The sequence below is a fragment of the Crinia signifera genome, chromosome 3, assembly GCF_055691185.1.
Source record: "Crinia signifera chromosome 3, ASM5569118v1, whole genome shotgun sequence".
Classification (NCBI taxonomy): Eukaryota; Metazoa; Chordata; class Amphibia; order Anura; family Myobatrachidae; genus Crinia; species Crinia signifera.
Genome location: NC_139219.1, coordinates 233,237,572 through 233,260,904, shown reverse-complemented (window position 1 = coordinate 233,260,904; position 23,333 = coordinate 233,237,572). Strand labels below are relative to the sequence as shown.

Sequence of the window (23,333 nt, the reverse complement as noted above, 5' to 3'; positions counted from 1 at the left end):
CCATTTGCCTGCTTTTTTGTTTCACTAATGCTGCTTTGCTTTCACATTGCAAATGCTGGGATTTGGACACGGGTCCATCTTGGGAGTAACCCAGCAGTCTGGGTCCAACCCGGGTAAAACCCTTCTTTTAACCTGGGTCACTGTTGGTTCCTGTTTGCTTCATTTATTTTCTGGTCAAGTCTCCTAGCACCTGAACTCCTTCAGTTTACTTCAGCCTAATTAGTCATTACACAGTGGCCCTCATTCACAGTGGCCCTCATTCAGTCCCCTATACGCATACTTTCCCCACATCACTGCAAATGGATGATGTGCATATATATATCCATTCGCAGCCTTGCGTGGGAGCATGTAATCATTGAATGATTTCTGAAGCACTCTAGATTAGCCCGCCCTGCTCTGTGAACAGGGCGGGCAGCTGACATTCGAGGGGCACCGGTGCCCCCCCTGGAAGACAAGCGTCTGTCCCTGTTCGCATGGGGACACATAGAAATTTCCTGGGCGTACACAGTGTTTTCATGGGTACTCCCAGGAAACGCTGGGCGTTAGTATGCGAATGCCCCCTGCCCGCCTCTGTGCTCCCAATCCCACATGCGCATATTTGCTTATGCGCAGATCTTCTACATCGGTCCCCGTTGAGAAGTCGGCAACAGGGCAAACCGATCAGAATGAGGGCCAGTATCTGACGAAAGTACCCCTACAATACACACAGCAACTATATACAGAGTGTGCAAGAGCAGGACTTACCTCACAGGACACAAGTCCTGAATGTTTGTAGAACAGTGCATCAGAAAAATAACTAATCAATCAAATTAATTAATCAAAACTATAAAAATCTGAAAAGAAGACCAGAGTCGAATGTAATGAAGCATTTATAATTTAATAAGGTGAAAAAAGATTGTACAGTAATATTTACATTCTTCAGTTGGAAATACGTTTGTAACCATCAAATCAGTATTTTTCCAGGATAGTGTTATTCCCTATGAAACAATTAAAACATTATACACTTGAAATACACAGGAAATTATCATAGTGTTGTACTAGTGAGAGCTGAATCTTTAAGGAACATTCACAGAAGTCCGTAGAGTATTCAACGACCATGTACTGGGCAGTGTTTAGTTTATTTCAGAAACGTCAAAGCTCTCAGTCTGCATTAACCTGCAGTCCCCAAACATTTGGATCACACGTAGTACAGTACAATGGCCATGGCACAGTATTTAAAATATAAAAAAACATGTTTCAATAGTAGAAATACTGACTGACAAATGTAGCACAAAATGAAACTGCTTTTGTTCCCGGGAGTAATATATTTTCACTGGTTTGATATCAAGTGATGATTTTTAAACTATGGAACTTTAGGGCTAATTCAGACATGTTCGTTTCCGAATTTGGCCCAACCCCGATGGTCAGGTTTGCGCACGCGCAAACCCCCGGAGGGTGTGGCTTTGGTGAGTTTCACACTCGCCAATCCGTTCGCTCCATAGTGGAGCTGGAGGAATTGAGGCGGGCAGGGGTGTCAATGTCTGCTTGTGGCGGGTGGCTGATGTCACATGATGTGAGCCCTGCCCTGAATTCGGCTGATAGTGGCCGCTAGAAAAGTCAGCCCAAGCTGACTTTTCTTAGCAAAGGCAGGAGAAATCATTCGATAGTGAGTGCATGCGAGGGGATGTGTTAGTGTAGTACCCACTGTAGTACCCACTCAGCAGCTCCTGCAAAGCAGGGAGGCGCCATGCTGAAAAGGCGCTGTCTCCCTCCCTGCTCTGCTAAAGCTGCCTCAGCCCTCACTGTCACTGCCTCCTGCACGCTGCCTGCAGCGCCTGTCTGACAGCGGGCGGGCGGCAGTATAAAGAGCTGCTCCCTGCACCGCGCACACACTGTCCTCCTGCGATCTGCCCCCTCTTCCTCACGGACACTTGCACTGAGGCATGAAGCACTGTCTATGAATGCCTGGATGACATGTCATATCCGGATCCGCCCCCTACCCATTGCTCCCTGCACCTGTCAGCTGTCAAACAAATGACGAACAGGTAGCAGCGCCGCCTTTCCTTCCCTCTTCTCAGTGTGCTGTGCCAGTGCCACTGTCAGTCCTCAACACTCCGCCCCCTCTATCTCCTCTCCTCTTCTTCCACCTCCTCCTTCTCTCCCCTCCTTTCCCCCTCAGTCGCGAGAGGGGTGTAATGGTGTCCTCCGCGTCCTGCCTACGCAGATAGAAGAGGAGGGACTGCACAAGAGTTAAACAGCAAAAGAACAGTGAGTCTGTTATTATACATGTTTATAACAATTTTTTTAATACTTGTAGATTTTTCTAATATTAATTTAGACACTTTTTAAATAATGGGCTGGGTTATGTGACTAAAGGTGGCTATACGCACTTTAATAGCAGCGTGCGATGCGATGTGCGCTCCTGCAGGCATAGCACAGTACAAAAAGTATGTGCTGCACATACTTTTTGTACTGCTTTCAGATCACATCGCACATACATTGCATGCATGCCGTGCGATGCAATCTAGCCCATAACGTATGCGATTCTCGCAGCGTCAATGGGCACCTTTAGTGCCTGCAACATTTTGCGGACACAGCACTGAGATGGTGTATGCATACATGTACATGCACCGGAGATCCTCCATAGGATCGCATGTTGCATACACTTCCACAATCGGGCTGCAGCTTGTTGCAATGGCAATGTGAAAGGGCGCAACATTTATGGCTTATGGAGGGCACCGGACACCCTAGCACCGGCCCTGGTAGTAATGAGGGGATCTGATCGGGGGGGGGAATGTGTGTGCAGGGTTTACCTTTTCGCTAGACTGCGAACATATGCAGCCTAGCGAACAGGTCTGGATCAGGCCCTTTATGAAGTAGCCATTAAATGACCCCTCTGTATCTCATTGAACTGTGCTGCTGAAAGTCAGGTTCCTTCAGTTAATAGTTGGCCATGGTAATTTTCTATGGTTTATATTAGCAAATGAATTCCCGGGAAGAGCAAGCCACGGCGTACATAAATAAGAAATAAATAAGAATAAATTATACTACAACTTGCATCACCTTATTGACACTGCAAATGAGTGTCATGAATGTATAGCTATCTGAAGAACGAAGTTGCACAGATATTTTAATTTGAGACATTCTTACAAGGTGCTTAGTAACATCCCTGCAGTAAAGTTGTAAGCTGTGCAAGTAACAAGGAAGGAAATCAGGTCAGAAAGAAATGATGACAATATACACATGGTTTTGCCAATGCAGAGAAACAAAGCTGCAGAGAGCCAAGTGCATAGTTCCTATCCCTCTCTGCTGGAGACCTAATATAGGCCACAATAGAAAATACAAGCATATTGTGGTAATATTCTGCTGATCTTCTCAAAGGGATGCAACATCTAGCAGCATCCCCTTTGTGCTAATCTCTAGATCCCAGTTAGGCAATATGGATCTGTCAGGCAACTTTGGCCTGAATTCCAGAGCACTTCCAGCCATGAGTACAATGACGCCAGCTCAAATGTGCTCAACTAACAGCCTTCTGTTCCGCTACAAGACTTCTGGTGCGTTCATTATTCTTCTCTTTCATACTGGTAGATGCCGCCGTCATCTGACAAGTGTCACTGTAAGCTTTTAAAGATACAATACATTAATTATTACATTAACTTGCTAGTAATGTTGCTTTTCATCATCTAATACGCTCACAATAAACACAGCAACTAAAAGTACATAGACTATAAATGAGGTCATATCCTTACACTGGCCAATTTATCCCTATAAAGTAGACTCTAAAAGGCAAGACAGAATAGTCACTATAGAGTACCCGAGCCAGAGATGCCAGCACCTGTCATTGGTAAAAGGAAGCCTCTTCTGTGTTAGCTATAGATGGTTAGCAGTTTGGATACAGCGGTAATTGCCTTGGGTGTGGTATCGGGCTCCAAAAGTCGGACTTCCGATAGTCAGTAGACCAACATCCGAATCCTGACTGCCAAGAGTGGTGACTCTATGGTAAATAGGTTCTATTGACAGATTGCAGTGGAGCAGAACTATTTCAGCACTAACTAACTTTTAACGTTTAATTGCCAGTACTGTGCATATTTATCCTTACACCTACTAACAAGAGGAAACATTGCTACATTTTCAAATATACTAAATCAAACTAACGGAATGTCTGTGTCTGATCTGTTTAACATCTACTAACAACTACGATCTGAATTATCTAAGAGACTATACTTTTCTCTATTTTTATTGAGAATTCTAATTCTAATATTGCACTTGGTGCAGAATTTGCAAATATAATATTACTTGTGTAGTATATCAATTTACTGGCCGCTACTTATTACAAAAGATTTTGATATACTCTGTATTGTGCTATTGTTTATCGTGTTTTACCTTACAGTCATTGGCCTTTATTCAGATCTGATCGCAGTACAAATTTGTTTGGAAAATGGGCAAAACCATGTGCACTGCAGGTGGGGCAGATGTAACATGTGCAGAGAGAGTTATGGGCCCCATACATCATCAATCATAATTAATGGTTTTCTAGATCCAGTGATTTTTTGGCCAGATAAATGGATTCTACAATCTATTTGACTTGCCCACACATTACAGATTTATTTCAGTGATCGGCACATTTTGTTCCCATCTAAAGATTGCATCTTCATATCTGGTGCCCATACATCACCTCAATCGATTGTCAGATGTTACTTCTTTTCATAATGTAAATAGATGAAGAAGACAAAACGGGAATGCCCACACATATAAAAAACAACCGCAGATAATACCAGATTATTAAACATGTTTAAAAATCTGATTCAGCAATCGATTGGCCATCCCAATCAATTTTTGATCGGGATCGCCAAAAGGGGGAGCCCACACATTAAAGATTAATTGTGACAATCATCTCCAGAACTGAGGATTGTCACAATTAATTGCTGATGTATGGGGCCCATTAGATTTGTGTGAGTTATTTTGTTTCTGTGCAGGGTAAATACTGGCTGCATTATTATTTCACTGCAATTTAGATTTCAGTTATAACACACCCCACCCAAATGTAACTCTCTCTGCACATGTTACATCTGCCCCACCTGCAGTGCACATGGTTTTGCCCATTTTCCAAACAAATTTGTACTGCGATCAGATCTGAATAAGGGCCGTTCTTTTTATGCTTTAGTAATGAATTGGTCATTATTCCAGCGTAGACTGTTTTACTTCTGTTTCTTTTGTGGTTTGAGTACCTGCATCGGATTCAGTACTGAATCCCGGCGGTCGGGATCTCGGCGTTCAGAATCCCGACGCCGGAATCCCGACAGCCAAAATCCCGACAAGGGGGGGACGTGGATTGCCCCCCCTTGCGGGCTCGCTGCGCTCGCCACGCAGCGGGCCCGGTGCCTCGCTACGCTCGGCACACTAATTTATTCTCCCTCCAGGGGTGTCGTGGACACCCACGGACGGAGAATGTGTCGGGATTTCGGCGGTCGGGATTCCGGTGTCGGGATTCTGAATGCCGGGATCCCGACCGCCGGGATTTTAACTGCTTCCCCCTGCATCTAACTGCTGCTAGAATAAAGGGCTAGTATTTATAGTAATATTTATTATTAGCAATCTGTATTTGGGTCTTCACTCTTTGGTCTGTAGTGCAAGCCCCCTTCTTTTTGTGTTTATCTGCTACTAGGAATGCCTGTTGAAATTCACTGTCCCTGCCTCCAAATTCATCCTTTTCTCCAAGCAGTAATAATTGGGCATGTGATACATGCAGAGGGCAAATCAGATGCTGGTGCATTAGCGCCAATACATCCACCACTGAATCAGGCTGCATATGTTATTGGTAACCTTGACAGTGTGGTATAAACTAACAACAGTCCAGAACCTACTTGTTGAATGTTGGGCTTGAAGGGATGATAGATGCTGTACAGGATCAGTGAGGCTGGATACTGCTATAGTGCTCTGTGCAGGGGCGGATTCATGATCGCTCGTTGCGATCCGAATTCGTTTGCCGGGGAACGACCAGCATTTTTAAGGGCATCCACATAAAAATGCTGTCCGTTGCCCTGTAAAAGCAGGCTATGGCGATGTCTGCTTGGGGCAGGTGGTTGACATCACAACACATGACATCAGCACCCGCCCCGTTTTCGCAATGGCAATTTGGCAATGGGGGAGGGTGTTTGGACGGGGGGCGAGCAGCATTGATGGCTCACTAGGCAGCTGAATCAGGCCATAAATGCACCTGCTCCTTCTTTTGCCAAACAGCCACATTAGCGCATGAGTACATTTCATGTCATCTGTATATATTATGGTAACTAGATTTTTGCCTTTATGTGAATGGTCTTTTTGTATGAGGGTTCCCATCTATCCTTTATCTGACAATTGTCTCTGATCTTATATAAAATAATAAACCACCAAAGCGGTTTTAGGCTTTGGCAGCATTTCCAATTTGTATTAACACTCTGTGCTTTTGCAGGCGTTACCCTATAGAAGCCTATGGGTTCTGTCTGCAGTGTCAAACTCCTGGGGTCAAAACCTGGAAGTCCTCTTATTGCAAATTCGATAAAGCTCTTCTTTTGTGATACTAATTACATATGTTAGTACATATGTGATCAGTATCATTGCGATGTGGGATGCGATGTAGTGTGAAAGCTTAGTACTTCCTGCCTTTAAATGAAACCAGACACAGACAATGCTTTTTGCACTACCTGCTGGTGTATGATTGAAGTGAGATAGTTACCTGCATTGTTATCTTTCTGGCAGATGCTAACAGCAGTTATTGGTGTTAGTATACTGGAAGGTACCCAGGCTTTCCGTTTTGAAACTAGTTCTTTCACCAACCTTAAGTTAAAAACAAAGTTAAAAACAATCAAAGAACTTCATTACAGAACTAGAATGTTGACAAATAAAAGCAAAAAAAGACATCTTAGTACACCGCAACTTCATAGCTTACAATCCCTCAATTTTATTAGCCGGACAGATCCTGACGCTGCTGCCAGCAGCTACAGAATTCACTCACTTATACCGCTTTTCCACCGACATAAAAATCCTGGGTTTTTGCACATGAAAGCGCACCTACCCAGGATTTATGTCAGTGGAAATGGTGACAAGTTAAAAATCCCGGGTAAAGTGAACCAAGATACCCTGGTCACTAATGCCCGCTGGCCACCTGCCGGTCCTCACTGATGCCTGCCGGTCCACGCCCATTTTCTCTTCAGTAGAAACAGTGCCTAGTTGGGAAAAACCCGGGAATACAGTGAAGTAGTAAGTGTGGAGACCCAACAAAATCCCGGGTCATACCCAGGATTTTGGCGGAAAAGCGGTATTAGAAACTGGGAATTAAGGCATTTAGGTCTATAAGCCTGATAAATTCACACAGAGCTGAATAAAGTTATTGGCGATCATATGCAACATTGTGTGATTCTCTGCACTCAATACAACACAGACTGGTGAACGGGTTATACATCATGGATCACATGACAGGGCCCCAACACAAATCCATCCAACTGATACAAACTATTTTGCTCCCAAACACATTTCGGGCCAGGGCCTGATGCAAAGTTTGTGTAGCCGCGTCTCTGCAATAAAATTGGTCTGGGTATTTTTTGCTAAAATCCTACTAGGTACATCTGTAACTTGCACTAGGGGGATATCGTAGGCTGATTCTGGTTCACTCACAAAAGTTAATTGTGTCTCTACAGGCTGGGTTTGAAAATGACATGCAGCTGATTGGCTGGTTGTTTATTGCTCTCCATTTTATCACCATTTGAAGCTTTATACATCTGGCCCTCTGTATCCTCATTGCTTTTGCATTTTTACAGGTGCATTTCTTGCGAGAAGCTATTTGTGTAAATCTTTCCATTCCATGCATACTGGTTAGTAAAATAATGTCACACTATTAGAACTTACCACTGTCCATTTTCCCCACAGCGCTGAAGCTGCACGACATCCCCCGGCTGAAGTGGAAATGCTGAAGGTGAACATGTCTCAAAACTGCTCTCAATGCAAAAAAGATCAGAGCCCTGTAAGGGTACATAACAGACAAAAGCACCAATATTACCACTCAGTCCTCGTTAGGACTGCAAGACATGACACTTCCAGGGTAAGGGATAGGGAAATATTAATTAGGGGAGAAGGTGTGCACATATCCACAACATGTAACAATTACTTTGGCATTAGTGGGTTCTTCTTCAATATCTGAGGAATTTGAAAGTTCATCATTGCTGGAAGGAATGGTTGAAAAATCTTCATATGTTTCCAAGGAATTCAGGTGCCTTGGCCAACCTTTAGGGAGAAAAACATCAAATATGAATGTATGTTTGAAATAAAAAGATAAAATAGTTCCCTCTGGCAATGCTATGACAGGAGAACGAGGCACATTAATGTGCATTGTTATATTAAAGACAAATGGTTAGGAGGTCTTTATCTATCTCATGAAGATTATTCAGGTTGCGGCCACATATCGCGTTGCATCAGATCCCATTTAGTGGGGCCCCCTGCGCTGCAAAGAGCAGTGACCAGATGATATTATAACACATGGCGAGGGCAGCAGAGCACTGAGCAGTGACCAGCTGATGTAATAACACATGGCGAGGGCAGCAGAGCACTGAGCAGTGACCAAATGATATTATAACACATGGCGAGGGCAGCAGAGCACTGAGCAGTGACCAGCTGATGTAATAACACATGGCGAGGGCAGCAGAGCACTGAGCAGTGACCAGCTGATGTAATAACACATGCTGAGGGCAGCAGAGCACTGAGCAGTGACCAGATGATATTATAACACATGCTGAGGGCAGCAGAGCACTGAGCAGTGACCAGCAGGGGCGAATTTAGGGGTCAGGGCGCCCCTAGGCACAACATTCCCCCCCCCCCCCCCCCAACCCACCACCACCACTTTAACATATTCAGGCTTAGCTTAGCGCTTAGCTGCTCAGCTGTCTCCCCTGTTCTATACATAGCAGGCAGCAGCCAATAGGCTGTTTGTATAGCACAGTTTATGGGAATGGGCACCAGGTGCTAGTGCAGACAGCGTGGGGAGAGATGGAGAAACTGGGCAGTATGGGAGGTTTTAGAGGCAGGTGGACATGAAGGGCTATGATGAGGAAGCATACAGCTTGGGGAGAGATGGACGCTAGTGAGCCTGAGCGGAGAAGGAGCCTCCGGGACGCACCGGTGGGTGATTAATGATGTGGCGGGTAGTGAGCCGTCAGCGGCGAGTGATGAGCAGCTCTGCCGCCGACTGAATCACATCGGTGGCAGTGGCGCCGCTCGTCACTTGCCGCTGCCCAATCTGACAAGCTGCAGATGCTGCCTGCCTGGTCACAGACAGACTCACAGGCAGCAGCTGCCGCCCATACTAGGTGCCGCCCCTAGGCCCGTGCCTCACAAATCCGGCCCTGGTGACAGATGATATTATAACACATGCTGAGGGCAGCAGAGCACTGAGCAGTTACCAGATGATATGATAACACATGCTGAGGGCAGCAGAGCACTGAGCAGTGACCAGATGATATGATAACACATTCGGAGGGCAGCAGAGCACTGAGCAGTGACCTATGTGGGCAGCAGAGCACTGAGCAGTGACCAGATGATATGATAACACATGGGGAGGGCAGCAGAGCACAGAGTAGTGACCAGATGATATAATAACACATGGCGAAGGCAGCAGAGCACTGACCAGATGAGGGCAGCAGAGCACAGAGCAGAGACCAGATGATATAACACATGGTGAAGGCAGCAGAGCACTGACCAGATGAGGGCAGCAGAGCACAGAGCAGAGACCAGATGATATAACACATGGTGAGGGCAGCAGAGCACTGACCAGATGAGGACAGCAGAGCACATAGCAGTGACCAGATGTTATGATAACACATGGGGAGGGCAGCAGAGCACTGAGCAGTGACCTATGTGGGCAGCAGAGCACAGAGTAGTGACCAGATGATATGATAACAGAAGGAGGGCAGCAGAGCACTGAGCAGTGACCAGATGATATAATAACACATGGCGAAGGCAGCAGAGCATTGACCAGATGAGGGCAGCAGAGCACAGAGCAGTGACCAGATGTTATGATAACACATGGCGATAGGAACCCAGAAGGAATTGTTTAGAGGTATGGATACTACTAAACAGTGGCAAACTTGTAAAAAAAATACAGGAGGGCACTGATAAATTTATCCTAGGGAAAATAAAAGAACAAATGTCAAAAGGAAACCAGTGTAGAAAAATGCAGGATTTTTAGAGGGGGGTTTCCAAATGTAACCCATAATCTCCCACTTTGCAGCGCATTGGTGTAAGTACGGGAGTCTGGGGGAGTGGTAACAGCCCTGAAAATTGGTATTTTTATATACCAGATACTGTATGAAATAGTGCATTAATATTTAACAGCACAGATGGTCTATAGCAGTGGTCAGGGAACTCGGTCCTCATTACCCCACACAGTGCATGTTTTGCTGGTAACCCAGCAGGTGCACAGGTGTACTAATTACTCACAGACACATTGTATAAGGTCCGCAGGTGGAGTTAATTATTTCACTTGTGATTCTGTGAGGAGACCTGCAAAACATGCACTGCGTGGGGTAATGAGGACAGAGTTCCCTGACCACTGGTCTATAGTATAGGCTGTTTCAAACATTTAAACAAGATAAGTGGTCAGGAAAAAGGTTAAACATATAAAAAATAAATACACAAACCATGTAATAAAATACAGTACTACACTTTCTAATTTCACAATCTCCCACTTCATGGTAAGGCTCCTGTCTCTTCCTCCTGACAACCGCTCTCTGGTCTATTGTGATGTTTAAGGGTATTAATCCACACATACAGTGAATGTGGTAGAAGAAGCTGCTACCATTGGTCATGTGCAGCAGCTCTGCTCTGTCCCTTACACTGCATGATGTGGTGGCAGCTCTAATGATCTTATTAAATACCAATGCTATTGCCATAATTTAAGGCACTTGCCAAGAGGAGGGGGGGGGGGGGGTGTTCTGAGCAACCATTTCAGAATGTAATAAGAAATGCAAAAATACAATCACAATCTAGATGGCTGAATTAGATACAGGAATAAAAATAGCCGCGGATAGCAAATATTAATCCCCAAAAATTCTACAGTTATTATATAAACGGGAAACGGTTAAGGAAGGAAAATATTGGACCACAAAAAATAAGCAGGGTACCCTGGTAATAGAAGAAATAGAGAAAGTAGAAATATTCAATTAATCTTTTGCTTCAGTATTTAATAGGGAAGAATCTTCAGAGATTTTCCCATGGATTGTGTGCACAGCTCTTGATTGCTCCCAAACTGTATGTTTGAGAGAGGATATAGTCAAAAACAGATTACAGAACCTTAATAGTAACAGATCGCCAGGCACGGAGGAAATACACTCTAGGATACTAAAAGTATAATATTGGAAGGAATGATAAGAGATTGTATCCAAAGTTTCTTAGAACAGGAGAAGGTGATAAGTAAGGAATGGGTTTGTCAAAAATAGATAATGTCAGACTAATGGTGCCCATACACGCTCCGATCCCGGCGGTGCGATGCTATGCAATGAGATGCGTGCTCCCGCGGCACCTCATCGCACAGTACAAAAAGTATGTGCTGCACATACTTTTTGTACTAGCTTTTTATCGCATCGCATCGCATGCACAAGGCATACGATGCGATGTGTGCTAGTTATGCACAGAACGCACGCCGGGATCGGTGCGTGTATGGGCACCTTAACTTAATTAGCTTCTACGAGTAAGTGTGTGTGGGGGGGGGGGGGGCTACTTAGGGAAAACTGGTGATGTAATGCTTCTTAATTTTGCTAAAGCTTTAGCTTTTGACACGGTGCCTCATAAAATATTATTAATAAAGCTAGGTAACTTAGGGATAGGAGATAAAATTTGTAATTGGATTAAAAACTGGTATCGAGGACACAGAGTGGTGGTAAATGGCATACATTCCAGCTGAGGTAAGGTCCAAAGTGGAGTCCCGTAAGGTTCAATATTGGGACCCACCTTGTTTAATATATTCATTAACTATATAGGTAACGGCATAGAGAGTAAGATTGCAAGAGTTGCGGATGACACAAAATTGTTTAAGGAAATTAACTCAGGAGAGGTTGTGTATACTCTACAATGTGAGTTAATTGATCTAGAAAAGTGGGCAGAAAGGTGGACAATGCAGTTTAACATTGAGAAATGTAAGGTAATTCATTATGGGACCAAAAATGAACAAGCTACTTACTGGCTAAATGGAGTCACTATAGGGAATTCTAGAGTGGAGAAGGACTTAGGGGGTCATGTAGATAGTAAATTGGTAATAGTGCACACTGCTCAAGTGCAGCAGCGTACACAAACCAGACACTGGCTTGCATTAAAAGGGGAATGGATTCAAGGGATGCCAATGTGATAGTGCCTCGTTACAAGGCATTAGTGAGACCACACTTGGAATACTGTGTCCAGTTCTGGGCACCGCACCTTAAAAAGACAAAAATGACTTGGAACAGGTACAGAGAAGGGCGACTAAGCTAGTAAAAGGTCACGAATCACTAGCATACAAAGATAGGCTAACCAGGCTGAGTATATTTTCACTGGTGAAACGGAGGTTGAGAGGTGATATTATTAGCATGTTCAAATACAGGATTGGAATATGGAAATGGAAGCTGAATTGTTCAGTAACAGGACTAAACTTAGGACACGCAGACATGTACTGAGTCTCGACGAAAGGAAATTCTGTACTGAATTAAAAAGAGGATCCTTTACCATTAGAGCAGTGGATTTCTGGAACTCCATACCGGAGGAGGTGGTTGCAGCAACTACCGTTAATGAATTTAAATCAAAACTGGTTAAATTTATGGCCTCTAAAGGATCCTATAGATATGACTTACTCATGTCAGTAGTTACAAGTAAGATAGGTTGGGTACTTATGTATTACCAGGGTGCCCATTACGTAGTTTGCCTAGTGGTGTATTGAGAATACCAATACACCACTATGCTGGCTATGCAAACTACGTAACATACGCAAATGACGGAACTTACGTAAACTACGTAATTTACGTAACTGGAGCGCTGCTAAGACATAATGGATCATATACCCACTATCCACGTCAAACCCCCAATATCCACGTGGGCATGGAGTTAATTGTATAAAGTGTGGCAAGCGCAGCGAGTCACCGAGCCCGAAGCGTCGCCAGCGCAGCGAGCCCCGCGAGGGGACGTGGATATGCATGCACTCGCCACGCTTCAGGCTCGGTGGCTCGCTGCGCTCACCACACTTTATGAAGTTAACTCCACGCCCACGTGGATAATGGGGGTATGACGTGGATAGTGGGTATATGATTGTGTGTGTGTGTGTGTGTGTAGTGTCTGTGTAGTGCATTATGCTTACCTTCAAGGATGTCAGCGCTGCCAGCGTTCACCTACTCCGGCAAAGGCGTCTGCCATGACAGTCACAGCAATCTACGCAATTAGCGTAGTGCCGCTGGGGGAGCAGGGAAACGCGTACAGCTTTATCAAAGGAATCTGATAAAGCTGTACCTTGAGACAGCGAAACGCGTTAGGGGCAGGCATCTTGGCACCCTCAAAGCTACTTCCGCTACCATTTGGCCCAGACCAGCCGCCACCAGAGCCGACCGATGATTATATCTTTCTCCGCATTAATATTTGGGAACTCCACCTAAACCACCTGAAGACTCCAGCAATTTTGCTTTCCTCACCAAGGATTAATAATCTTCATTTGGACACTTCCCTGCGGTAACTATACCCACTTTGAATATTTTCCAACTCTGGACATTAAACTGGAACAAATTACATGGCGGTGTACTAGGAATGGACCATCAAAATTGTTAGCGTATTAGGTGCCTAGCCTATTGCATATGCATAATAATACTTATTTCTTGTGCTGATTTTTAAACTGTGTGTAATAAACCCTGTGAAATTTTTTTTATCCATTATTGTCTAGCGCTACTATTTTCCTTTCTAGTTATGATAACAAATGCTGAGGGCAGCAGTACAGTGACTAGCTGATATAATAAAGCATGGCGCCGGTAGCAGAGCACTGAGCAGTGACCAGATGATATGATAACACGAGGAGGGCAGCAGAGCACTGAGCAGTGGCCAGATGATATGATAACATATGGCAAGGGCAGAAGAGCACTGAGCAGTGACCAGATGATATGATAACGCATGACGTGGGCAGCAGAGCACTGAGCAGTGACCAGCTGATATAATAACACATGGGGAGGGCAGCAGAGCACTGAGCAGTGACCAGCTGATATAATAACACATGCTGAGGGCAGCAGAGCACTGAGCAGTGACCAGCTGATATAATAACACATGCTGAGGGCAGCAGAGCACTGAGCAGTGACCAGATGATATGATAACACATGCTGAGGGCAGCAGAGCACTGAGCAGTGACCAGATGATATGATAACACGAGGAGGGCAGCAGAGCACTGAGCACTGACCAGATGATATGATAACACGAGGAGGGCAGCAGAGCACTGAGCAGTGACCAGCTAATATAATAACGCATGGCGAGGGCAGCAGAGCACTGAGCAGTGACCAGATGATATTATAACACATGCTGAGGGCAGCAGAGCACTGAGCACTGACCAGCTGATATAACACATGCTGAGGGTAGCAGAGCACTGGGCACTGACCCAGTGACGTGCAGTGAGGTCATTGCCTGGGGAGGCAGTGACCTCACCGCACGTCACTGTATATTCTATATGGCCTCACAGGCATGGGACACCTCCAGCGTCTCTCCCTGCACGGCGGCCCCCAGGATTACCAGCAACAAGTGGCAGCCCGTCAGCTGCTCGTGTATCAGTGCTGCCACAGATCGGGCTGTTCCGGGCTGATGAGGGAGGAACCGGGTTCGTTTGTTGCTGGTGGCCGCTGGGGTGTTGAAGTTGAAGGCGGACGGACAGCTCCCCGGCGCGGGGTCAGCAACAAGTGTAATCTGCATCCTAGGGTGACTGAGTCATGTCACTCCATGACCGGATTTATCCGGCGGCCTTATCCGCGCTGCAAGAGAGGGGGGGAAGCCAGCGGCCATAGCTCCAGTCACCACCAGCAACAGGCACCGGATAGCACATGGACTATCATGGGATGCTCAGCGGACTATCATGGGATGCCCCCCCAGCGGCCGCCGGTACATGCGCCCCCCCCCTCCCCTCCCACCACCCGGCGGACTCACCTGTCCTCGGCGGTGGCGGCAGCCAGTCCTCTTGGCGGTGAGACGGGTGAGTGACATCTGCTTTCTCCCTGCAGGTGCCGAACTCCCCGCTGCCCGCGCTGCTGCATCCCTCCAGGCCCTGCATGTATGTGATTGGACAGCGGATCCAGCACTGGATCTGCTGGCCCAATCACATCTGGGGGCGTGCGTTTATACTGGTGTCGCTGTCATTGCGGCATCAGTATAAGTGCCGTTTCCCCATTCATTTTCAATGGGTTTTTACAGCCCATTGCTGCACCCTGCCCCCTGCCCTCCCCTACCCGCCCCCCGCTGCCCGGAGTTTTAATGTTAACAGTGGGAGGCACCTCTCCCGCTGCCTCCCACCCTCACATGCAGCAGTGCAAGAAGGTGGGAGGCAGGGGGAGAGGTAGAAATGATGAAAATAATAAAAGAAGATATATAAATATCTCCCCTGACTGCACGTGCCTGCACTGACCAGATGATATGATAACACGAGGAGGGCAGCAGAGCACTGAGAAGTGACCAGATGATATGATAACACATGACGTGGGCAGCAGAGCACTGAGCAGTGACCAGCTAATATAATAACGCATGGCGAGAGCAGCAGAGCACTGAGCAGTGACCAGCTAATATAATAACGCATGGCGAGGGCAGCAGAGCACTGAGCAGTGACCAGATGATATTATAACACATGCTGAGGGCAGCAAAGCACTGAGCAGTGACCAGCTGATATAACACATGCTGAGGGCAGCAGAGCACTGAGCAGTGACCAGATGATATGATAACACATGCTGAGGGCAGCAGAGCACTGTGCAGTGACCAGCTGATATAATAAAGCATGGCGAGGGCATTTTATGTGAGCATGATATGTGATGTGTAAAGAAGAAGCAGCTATAAAGATACCTTTATGTACACATAGGGACTAGTTCCAGTTCAGTAATGATATATAAGAAATTCCTCCTGCTTCCTTTCTTCTTTATTGGCTTGATGGTGAAGGATATGATTTAAAGAAACCTCTATATGTACATAGGGCCCAACACCCGGGTCATCTAGTGATCATTTATATACGGAGGAAATCTATATTTTTATGACTGAGGAAGTCTTCTATACACATAAATTTACTATTAAGGATTTGCACTTGGTTACTACTCCTATTGGGGGAAAGTCGTGTATTCTGCTTTACATGTGATGTTGCTATCGGCAACCAATCAGAATCTACTTCTTATTTATTTTGTACCCTCTAGAAGATAGTAGACAGGATCTAATTGGTTGCCCATAGCAACATCATATGTGAAGTATACACATCTTAGTAAGTGGTGCTCCTGGGTAGTTACTGCAGTTCTGAGAGCGCAGTTTCACCAAGTTTTTTGTATTTCCATTATAATTTATTTTTTAAATTATATAAACTTAATATATAGCCTATATAGGCACAATGGGCACCACATTTCTAGGGGCCTTTGAGCAGGGGTGGGTGGTTGTCACATAATCAGACCTACCTGACAGTAAATGGCTGTCAGCATGCTGATTGGTGGATGGCTGGAGCTATCCACTAATCAGAGTGCTGACAGCCATTCACTGTATGGAAGTATGGGAAGAGATGGGGCAGGACCGTGGGAGGCCATGTTATGATTTTTTAAATTGGTTCCCGTGAATGGGACCATTAGAGGTCCCAGTACTTTTTGCCTGATGCCTACTCTGCTGTTAAGACACGAGAGTCTCTACAGTGAATTAAATAAAATAAAGAAATTGTGTATTTTTAGTATTTATTATGTGCATTAAAAGTCTAAAAAGAACAAGAAGACAACATACTACAAACAGACCAAAACAGATCAAAACCATGAACCATGCCAAGACAGACATGCAGGACCACAAGACATATACCTTCCAGACCCAGGGGTGTTGGGTCACTCTTTATCTCATGTCTCTTTGTTTTCACATCTGGACCAAGTGGACCTAGTAGTAAGTTTACAAATGTGAAAAATGGGTAATACCACTAAATACCAAAGCTCTGCAGACATAATGGAGTAAAAACATGAAATCAGTACACAGATGCCTTTCAGTCATTGATAAATACCGACAAGACCCAATGCAATGCTTCATCTTTGAAGATAGAATACTTTTAGCAAGTTTTAAAAGGTATGTTAATAGTGCTAAAGTTTGTACAAGTGTATCTGGGTAATTGTATATTGCAGAGATTTCAGAGCTAACAATAATATTTACTTTTTATATTTTTACAGGGGATCCAAGAGCATTTAACTTCCCAGATTTGTGAAAGATATGCATGTAATATGTAGTGCATGTTTAGATAAACATACATTGTATATGTTATAGAGCATTAATGGAGCTGGGCACACACAAGATGCAGTATTTGCAAATGGAATATACAGTATTATTGTACATATTGTCTAGTGCATGGGTCTTCAAACTGCGGCCCTCCAGATGTTGTGAAACTACGGGTGACATTCTATGGACTGCATTTTTTGGCTTTTTTTGCGTTAATTAGAGCAGAAAATGGCGATATCGCATATTTCCTTAAAATCACCAATTTAATGTGATGCGTTAAGGGACTGAAATCGCATATTATGTGCGTTAAGGTATGCTGAGAAAAAATATGAGATTAATTCGCATTTTTATCGCATCCAGATGTTTTCCAATACAAAAGTATAGACGTCGCTTATTTAATGCAATGCGCATTTGCACATCGCATTTTTTAGGTGCCTAATTATCGCACTTATTTCAGACCAGGGTCTGTTTGGCGAATTAGCCAGAACCCTGCACAGATCGCAATGTTCTGTGCAGGGTTCTGCTGTAAAAAATAAAACAAAGGGTTAAAAAAAAAAAAAAACGAGCGCGGGGTCCCCCGCACGAGCATAACCAGCCCCGGGCTCACTGAGCCGGTGCTGGTGACATAAAATCAGGGTCCCCGACAAATAGGGGTCCCCTTGATTTCATGAAACCAGCACCAGGCTCAAGGTCCGGCGCTGGTTCCCAAAATACGGGGGACAAAATGACTAGGGGTCCCCCGTATTTTAAGAACCAGCACCGGACACAACCAGCCAGCAGGGTAATGCCACAGCCGGGGGAAACTTATTATATAAGCTCCCGCGGCCAAAGCATTAACCCCCTGGCTGGTCAGCATGGGCAGGGGTCCTGGGGAAGTGGGGACCCCCCCCAAATGAAGGGGTCCCCCCCTCCAGGACTTACCAGCCCATGCTGATAGTCCGGGGCTGTCCCCGATGCCCCTGGGCGGTGGGCATCGGGCTGATGGCTTGTGTAAAAAAAAGAATTAAAACTATTGTTTTATACTGGCGATCTATGAGTCCCAGCAAGCCTACCCCGCATGCTGGGACTTGGAGAACCACAAGTCCCAGCATGCGGGGCATTAAAGGGCCCGCTGGCACTTGTAGTTCAGCAGTACAAAAAATAGTTAACAAAAAACACACTGACACACTGTAAAATAAAAGTTTAATACACACAAAACACACACACACTGATACTTACCTACCTTGAGCCCGTAGGTCGGTCCCTGGGTCCTGGGTCCGGGCTCCAGGGCAGAAGAGTCCGGTTCCGGGGCCTTGGTCCTGGTTCCGGGGCTGGTCCTGGGGTTCCGGGGCTCCTGGGCTGCAGAATCCGGGGTCCGGGATCCGAGGTAGTCCCCAGGGGTACCTAAGGAAGCAAATCCAACTCACCTGGTCCCCGGCGACGACCTCGGAATCCTCTCCGGTGACAGCGCTGCTCCCATCTGGTACCCGGCTCGCAGGACTTTGACAGGCGCAGAGATGTTTCCTCCTCGGCGTCTCTGCACAGAATGATTTCTTGGCCAATCAGGAGCCGAGAAAGTCGGCTCCTGATTGGCCAGAAATCATTCTAACTAGAGACGCCGAGGAGGAAACATCTCTGCTCTAGATGCGCAGAGATGTTACTTCCTCGGCGTCTGTATTCAGAATGATTTCTGGCCAATCAGGAGCCGACTTTCTCAGGCTCCTGATTGGCCAAGAAATCATTCTGTGCAGAGACGCCGAGGAGGAAACATCTCTGCGCCTGTCAAAGTCCTGCGAGCCGGGTACCAGATGGGAGCAGCGCTGTCACCGGAGAGGATTCCGAGGTCGTCGCCGGGGACCAGGTGAGTTGGATTTGCTTCCTTAGGTACCCCTGGGGACTACCTCGGATCCCGGACCCCGGATTCTGCAGCCCAGGAGCCCCGGAACCCCAGGACCAGCCCCGGAACCAGGACCAAGGCCCCGGAACCGGACTCTTCTGCCCTGGAGCCCCGGAGCCCGGACCCAGGACCCAGGGACCGACCTACGGGCTCAAGGTAGGTAAGTATCAGTGTGTGTGTGTTTTGTGTGCATTAAACTTTTATTTTACAGTGTGTCAGTGTGTTTTTGTTAACTATTTTTTGTACTGCTGAACTACAAGTGCCAGCGGGCCCTTTAATGCCCCGCATGCTGGGACTTGTGGTTCTCCAAGTCCCAGCATGCGGGGTAGGCTTGCTGGGACTCATAGTTCGCCAGTATAAAACAATAGTTTTAATTCTTTTTTTTACACAAGCCATCAGCCCGATGCCCACCGCCCAGGGGCATCGGGGACAGCCCCGGACTATCAGCATGGGCTGGTAAGTCCTGGAGGGGGGGGGGACCCCTTCATTTGGGGGGGTCCCCACTTCCCCAGGACCCCTGCCCATGCTGACCAGCCAGGGGGTTAATGCTTTGGCCGCGGGAGCTTATATAATAAGTTTCCCCCGGCTGTGGCATTACCCTGCTGGCTGGTTGTGTCCGGTGCTGGTTCTTAAAATACGGGGGACCCCTAGTCATTTTGTCCCCCGTATTTTGGAAACCAGCGCCGGACCTTGAGCCTGGTGCTGGTTTCATGAAATCAAGGGGACCCCTATTTGTCGGGGACCCTGATTTTATGTCACCAGCACCGGCTCAGTGAGCCCGGGGCTGGTTATGCTCGGGCGGGGGACCCCGCGCTCGTTTTTTTTTTTTTGGTTACTTTGCGCTGTCCTGCAAACGTGCGATTTTCAGACATGAAAATCGCACATTTTCAGGACTAAAGACAGCGCACCACTTCGCCGAAAATCGCCCCTCTTCGCACTTTTCAGCCTCCAATGCGCATCACATTAAATATGCGCATTTTGACTGAAAAGTGCAAATTGAAAAAAGGCGATTTGCGGCGATGTGGTGCGCGAAAAAAACATGCGCATTTAGCGCAAAGCATAGAATGTCACCCTACATGTTCCAACATGCATTGCCACATTTTTTTCCCTATAAGAGCATGCCAAACCGGTCAGGGCATGCTGGGACACGTAGTTCCACAACATCTGGAGGGCCACAGTTTGAAGACCCATGGTCTAGTGTGGGGGTATTCAATGTGGCCATTTCAGACCACATTGAAGCCCTGCAGATTTGACTTTTTAAAAAGTGAAATCTGCATTGTCGAAATCCACATCAAAATCCACGTGGATTCAACAACCCACTTGTATTCCAACTGTCGGAACCTTTCCCACAGTCGGAAGAGTAAATTAACACCAGAGTGGAATATATTCCGACTGTCGGAAACATTCCGACAGAATTGACATTGAATACCCCCCCTATATCATTAACGATGCACAGTCCTGAGAGTTGTTAATGATCCCCTCACGGTCCCATGGGTTGCTAATGATCCCCCCAAGAGCATGCAGTCAGTCTGACTATATCATTCAGTGGTTTAGCGTTAAATAGTTTATCCGGCAACACCGCTATATGGTTAACGATACCGTCTGTGCCATGAATGGTATCGTGTGTACCCAGCTTAACAGCCCCCTACACATTAGCCGCGGGGAAGCTGATATAATTAACAATATTGTTCGGTGACGTCACTGGGACCCCACTGAACATCCGGGTCGCTGGATACATAATTGACCTACATGTTCAGCCAACGGGGAAAATGAGTGTGTGTGTGTGTGGGGGTGTTGTTAAAAAGAATATCAATCAGAAGGGCCCTTGTCTGTCAGAGGTCCTTTTTTCATAATGATAAAACAGCATGATCTTTGGAAACTCCCTGATGCTTATAAAACAAGATTAAACTTAATATTATCATACTACAAGTGCGAACACGATGTACAGTGGCAGAATGAAAGTCAGCTACCTTTTGGGCGAGCAGGAACTCTAATAGTGGTTGAACTGATAGAGGAAGATAAGGAAAAGCGACGAGTAACTTCTTTCTCCTTAGACTCGGACACTAAGGGAACACATAGATGTAAAGCGAAGGTTTATTACAGCAATGGTAAAATAATAGGTTGTATGCTTTCTCACACAAAGGGGGAAACTTGCTAAGATGTGAATTCTACTTCACATTTGATGTTAACAGGATCTGATTGGTTGCCCATAGCAACATCGCATGTGAAGTAGAATTCCCCTCTTAGTAAATTTCCCCGAAAAGGACCAATTAGAGATATGAGGTAGGATAAGAAGCTGGAATTGTAGGATTACACTGCCGGTATAGTGGACATTACTGCGATAACATTTGGTGCGGTAGAAATGGTGGCAAAATGTTTGGTGCTAGCATATATAAAACACTGAGGGGTAAATGTATGAAGCTTGGAGAAGTGGTATCTATTCCCATAAAGAACATTATGTGCGAAATGATGATGCACCAGCCAATTAGCACCAATATGTAAATTGACCATTAGGAGCTGATTGGCTGGCACATTATCACCTTGCACATAATGCTCTGTATGGGAATAGATACCACTTCTCCAAGCTTCATACATTTACCCCTGAGGGCCATCTGAGGTGGCCATAACACTGCTACCCAGTCAAGGCTGCATTAGTGCTTATATGATGCAACAAGGAGATCCTGGGTGTATGGGATGGCTGATACAGCAAATCAAAAAGATATAAAGACCATATGATTATGTACAGGACTCATTCAATACCACAGGTTATGTTATGCTGTGTTTACCATTATAGTCACATCACCTTCGGATAATTGTCCTGAAAGACCCAAATCCTCTGTGTGTGAGCTCCAAAAATGAAAGCAGCGCAGCACATGGCATCACATTACACATATTATACAACTACTGTATGTCTATGTGGCATTATGCTTCGGGCAGGATTTCCACCCTTTGGCACTGGAACCATTGGGTGTGTACACCTGAATGGATGTGCTATGCATAACTTTGGGGAGTATACTTTGCCAGCTCATGCTGTTTATGAGCAGTTGTTTAGGCATGCAACAGCTTTTGATCCAAACTATTCTGATCTAACAATATAATAACATCCAATAGCAGTGCACTCAATGCTTCTCTGTTCTTGTGTCCAGGTGTGGCAGAAGGTCATCAGTGTGGGAATACTTAGTATGTTGTGAGAGGGGAATGTGGCTGAAATGCTGCCATTGGCTCCCCTTACAGGACTTTGCCTTACTGCAGAGAACACTATAAAACACAAATATTGGCAGTTTGGGACAAGTGAAAATTTGGGTTTTGTAGCAAATGCATTAGTATTTTCTAATTATAGGGGTTCTTCAGATCCCATAGCAACTGCTAAGTGATACGCACAGTACTGATTATAGCATGCACGGCCCGGGGGACCCCTTTCTGTGAGTGCGCGAATGGGTCCTGCAATGTTGGAAACGGTGGCAGCAGAGCGTCAGTGACTGCAGACTGCTGGCATTTGTGGGTCAGCGATGTCCTCTTTTGGGCCACTGCCATTTTTAGTTGGGGTTAGCTGCAGGGGCAAATATTGGGGATGCTTTGTATTCCGGATATTCTTATATATGGATTCAGCTGCTTGAAGGCGACATGTCGACCTAGACATTAAAATGTGTCATGCCGTGTGTTGACCTTTTCAGTGTCAACCATTTCCATTTTGACCTTAAGTTTGTGTTGACCTGTGAATGTCGACCTATGGTAAGTCGACCATTTTCAGGTGTTGACCTAGTGACTGTAAACTTAGACATTGTATACCAGGGGTCCTCAAACTATTTTGCTCTGGGAACCCATCAGATAATATAAATAATGACAGGACCCCAGCAAGTTACTGCAGAAGGTTATCACATGACCTGTGTAGTCAGCAGGCAGCACATACATGGCAGCATTGTGGAGGCACAAAATGATGGGAGGAGCCTAAAATAACAGATAATTCTATAGATTTTTCAGACTCCTTGAATCTGACTGAGATTAGAAAAGTCATCAGCCTGATGGTCAGCAACAT

General features: G+C 45.8%; 1 protein-coding gene across 4 annotated transcripts in view; it reads right to left on the bottom strand.

Annotated features, from left to right (window-relative positions):
* Positions 1-858: 858 nt before the first annotated feature.
* Positions 859-23,333, bottom strand: part of MCF2L2 (MCF.2 cell line derived transforming sequence-like 2) — a 316,747-nt gene continuing 294,272 nt past the window's right edge. For 3 of the 4 annotated variants that reach the window (XM_083177641.1, XM_083177640.1, XM_083177642.1), the window contains 6 exons: positions 21,268-21,360; positions 17,020-17,091; positions 8,123-8,238; positions 7,864-7,976; positions 6,695-6,795; positions 859-3,600 (listed from right to left, as the gene is read on the bottom strand). In XM_083177641.1, coding sequence (XP_083033767.1) covers positions 3,497-3,600; positions 6,695-6,795; positions 7,864-7,976; positions 8,123-8,238; positions 17,020-17,091; positions 21,268-21,360 — 599 coding nt within the window. In that variant the 3' untranslated portion in view covers positions 859-3,496. The remainder of the gene's footprint in view (positions 3,601-6,694; positions 6,796-7,863; positions 7,977-8,122; positions 8,239-17,019; positions 17,092-21,267; positions 21,361-23,333) is intronic. The other variant, XM_083177643.1, reaches the window with a different exon arrangement.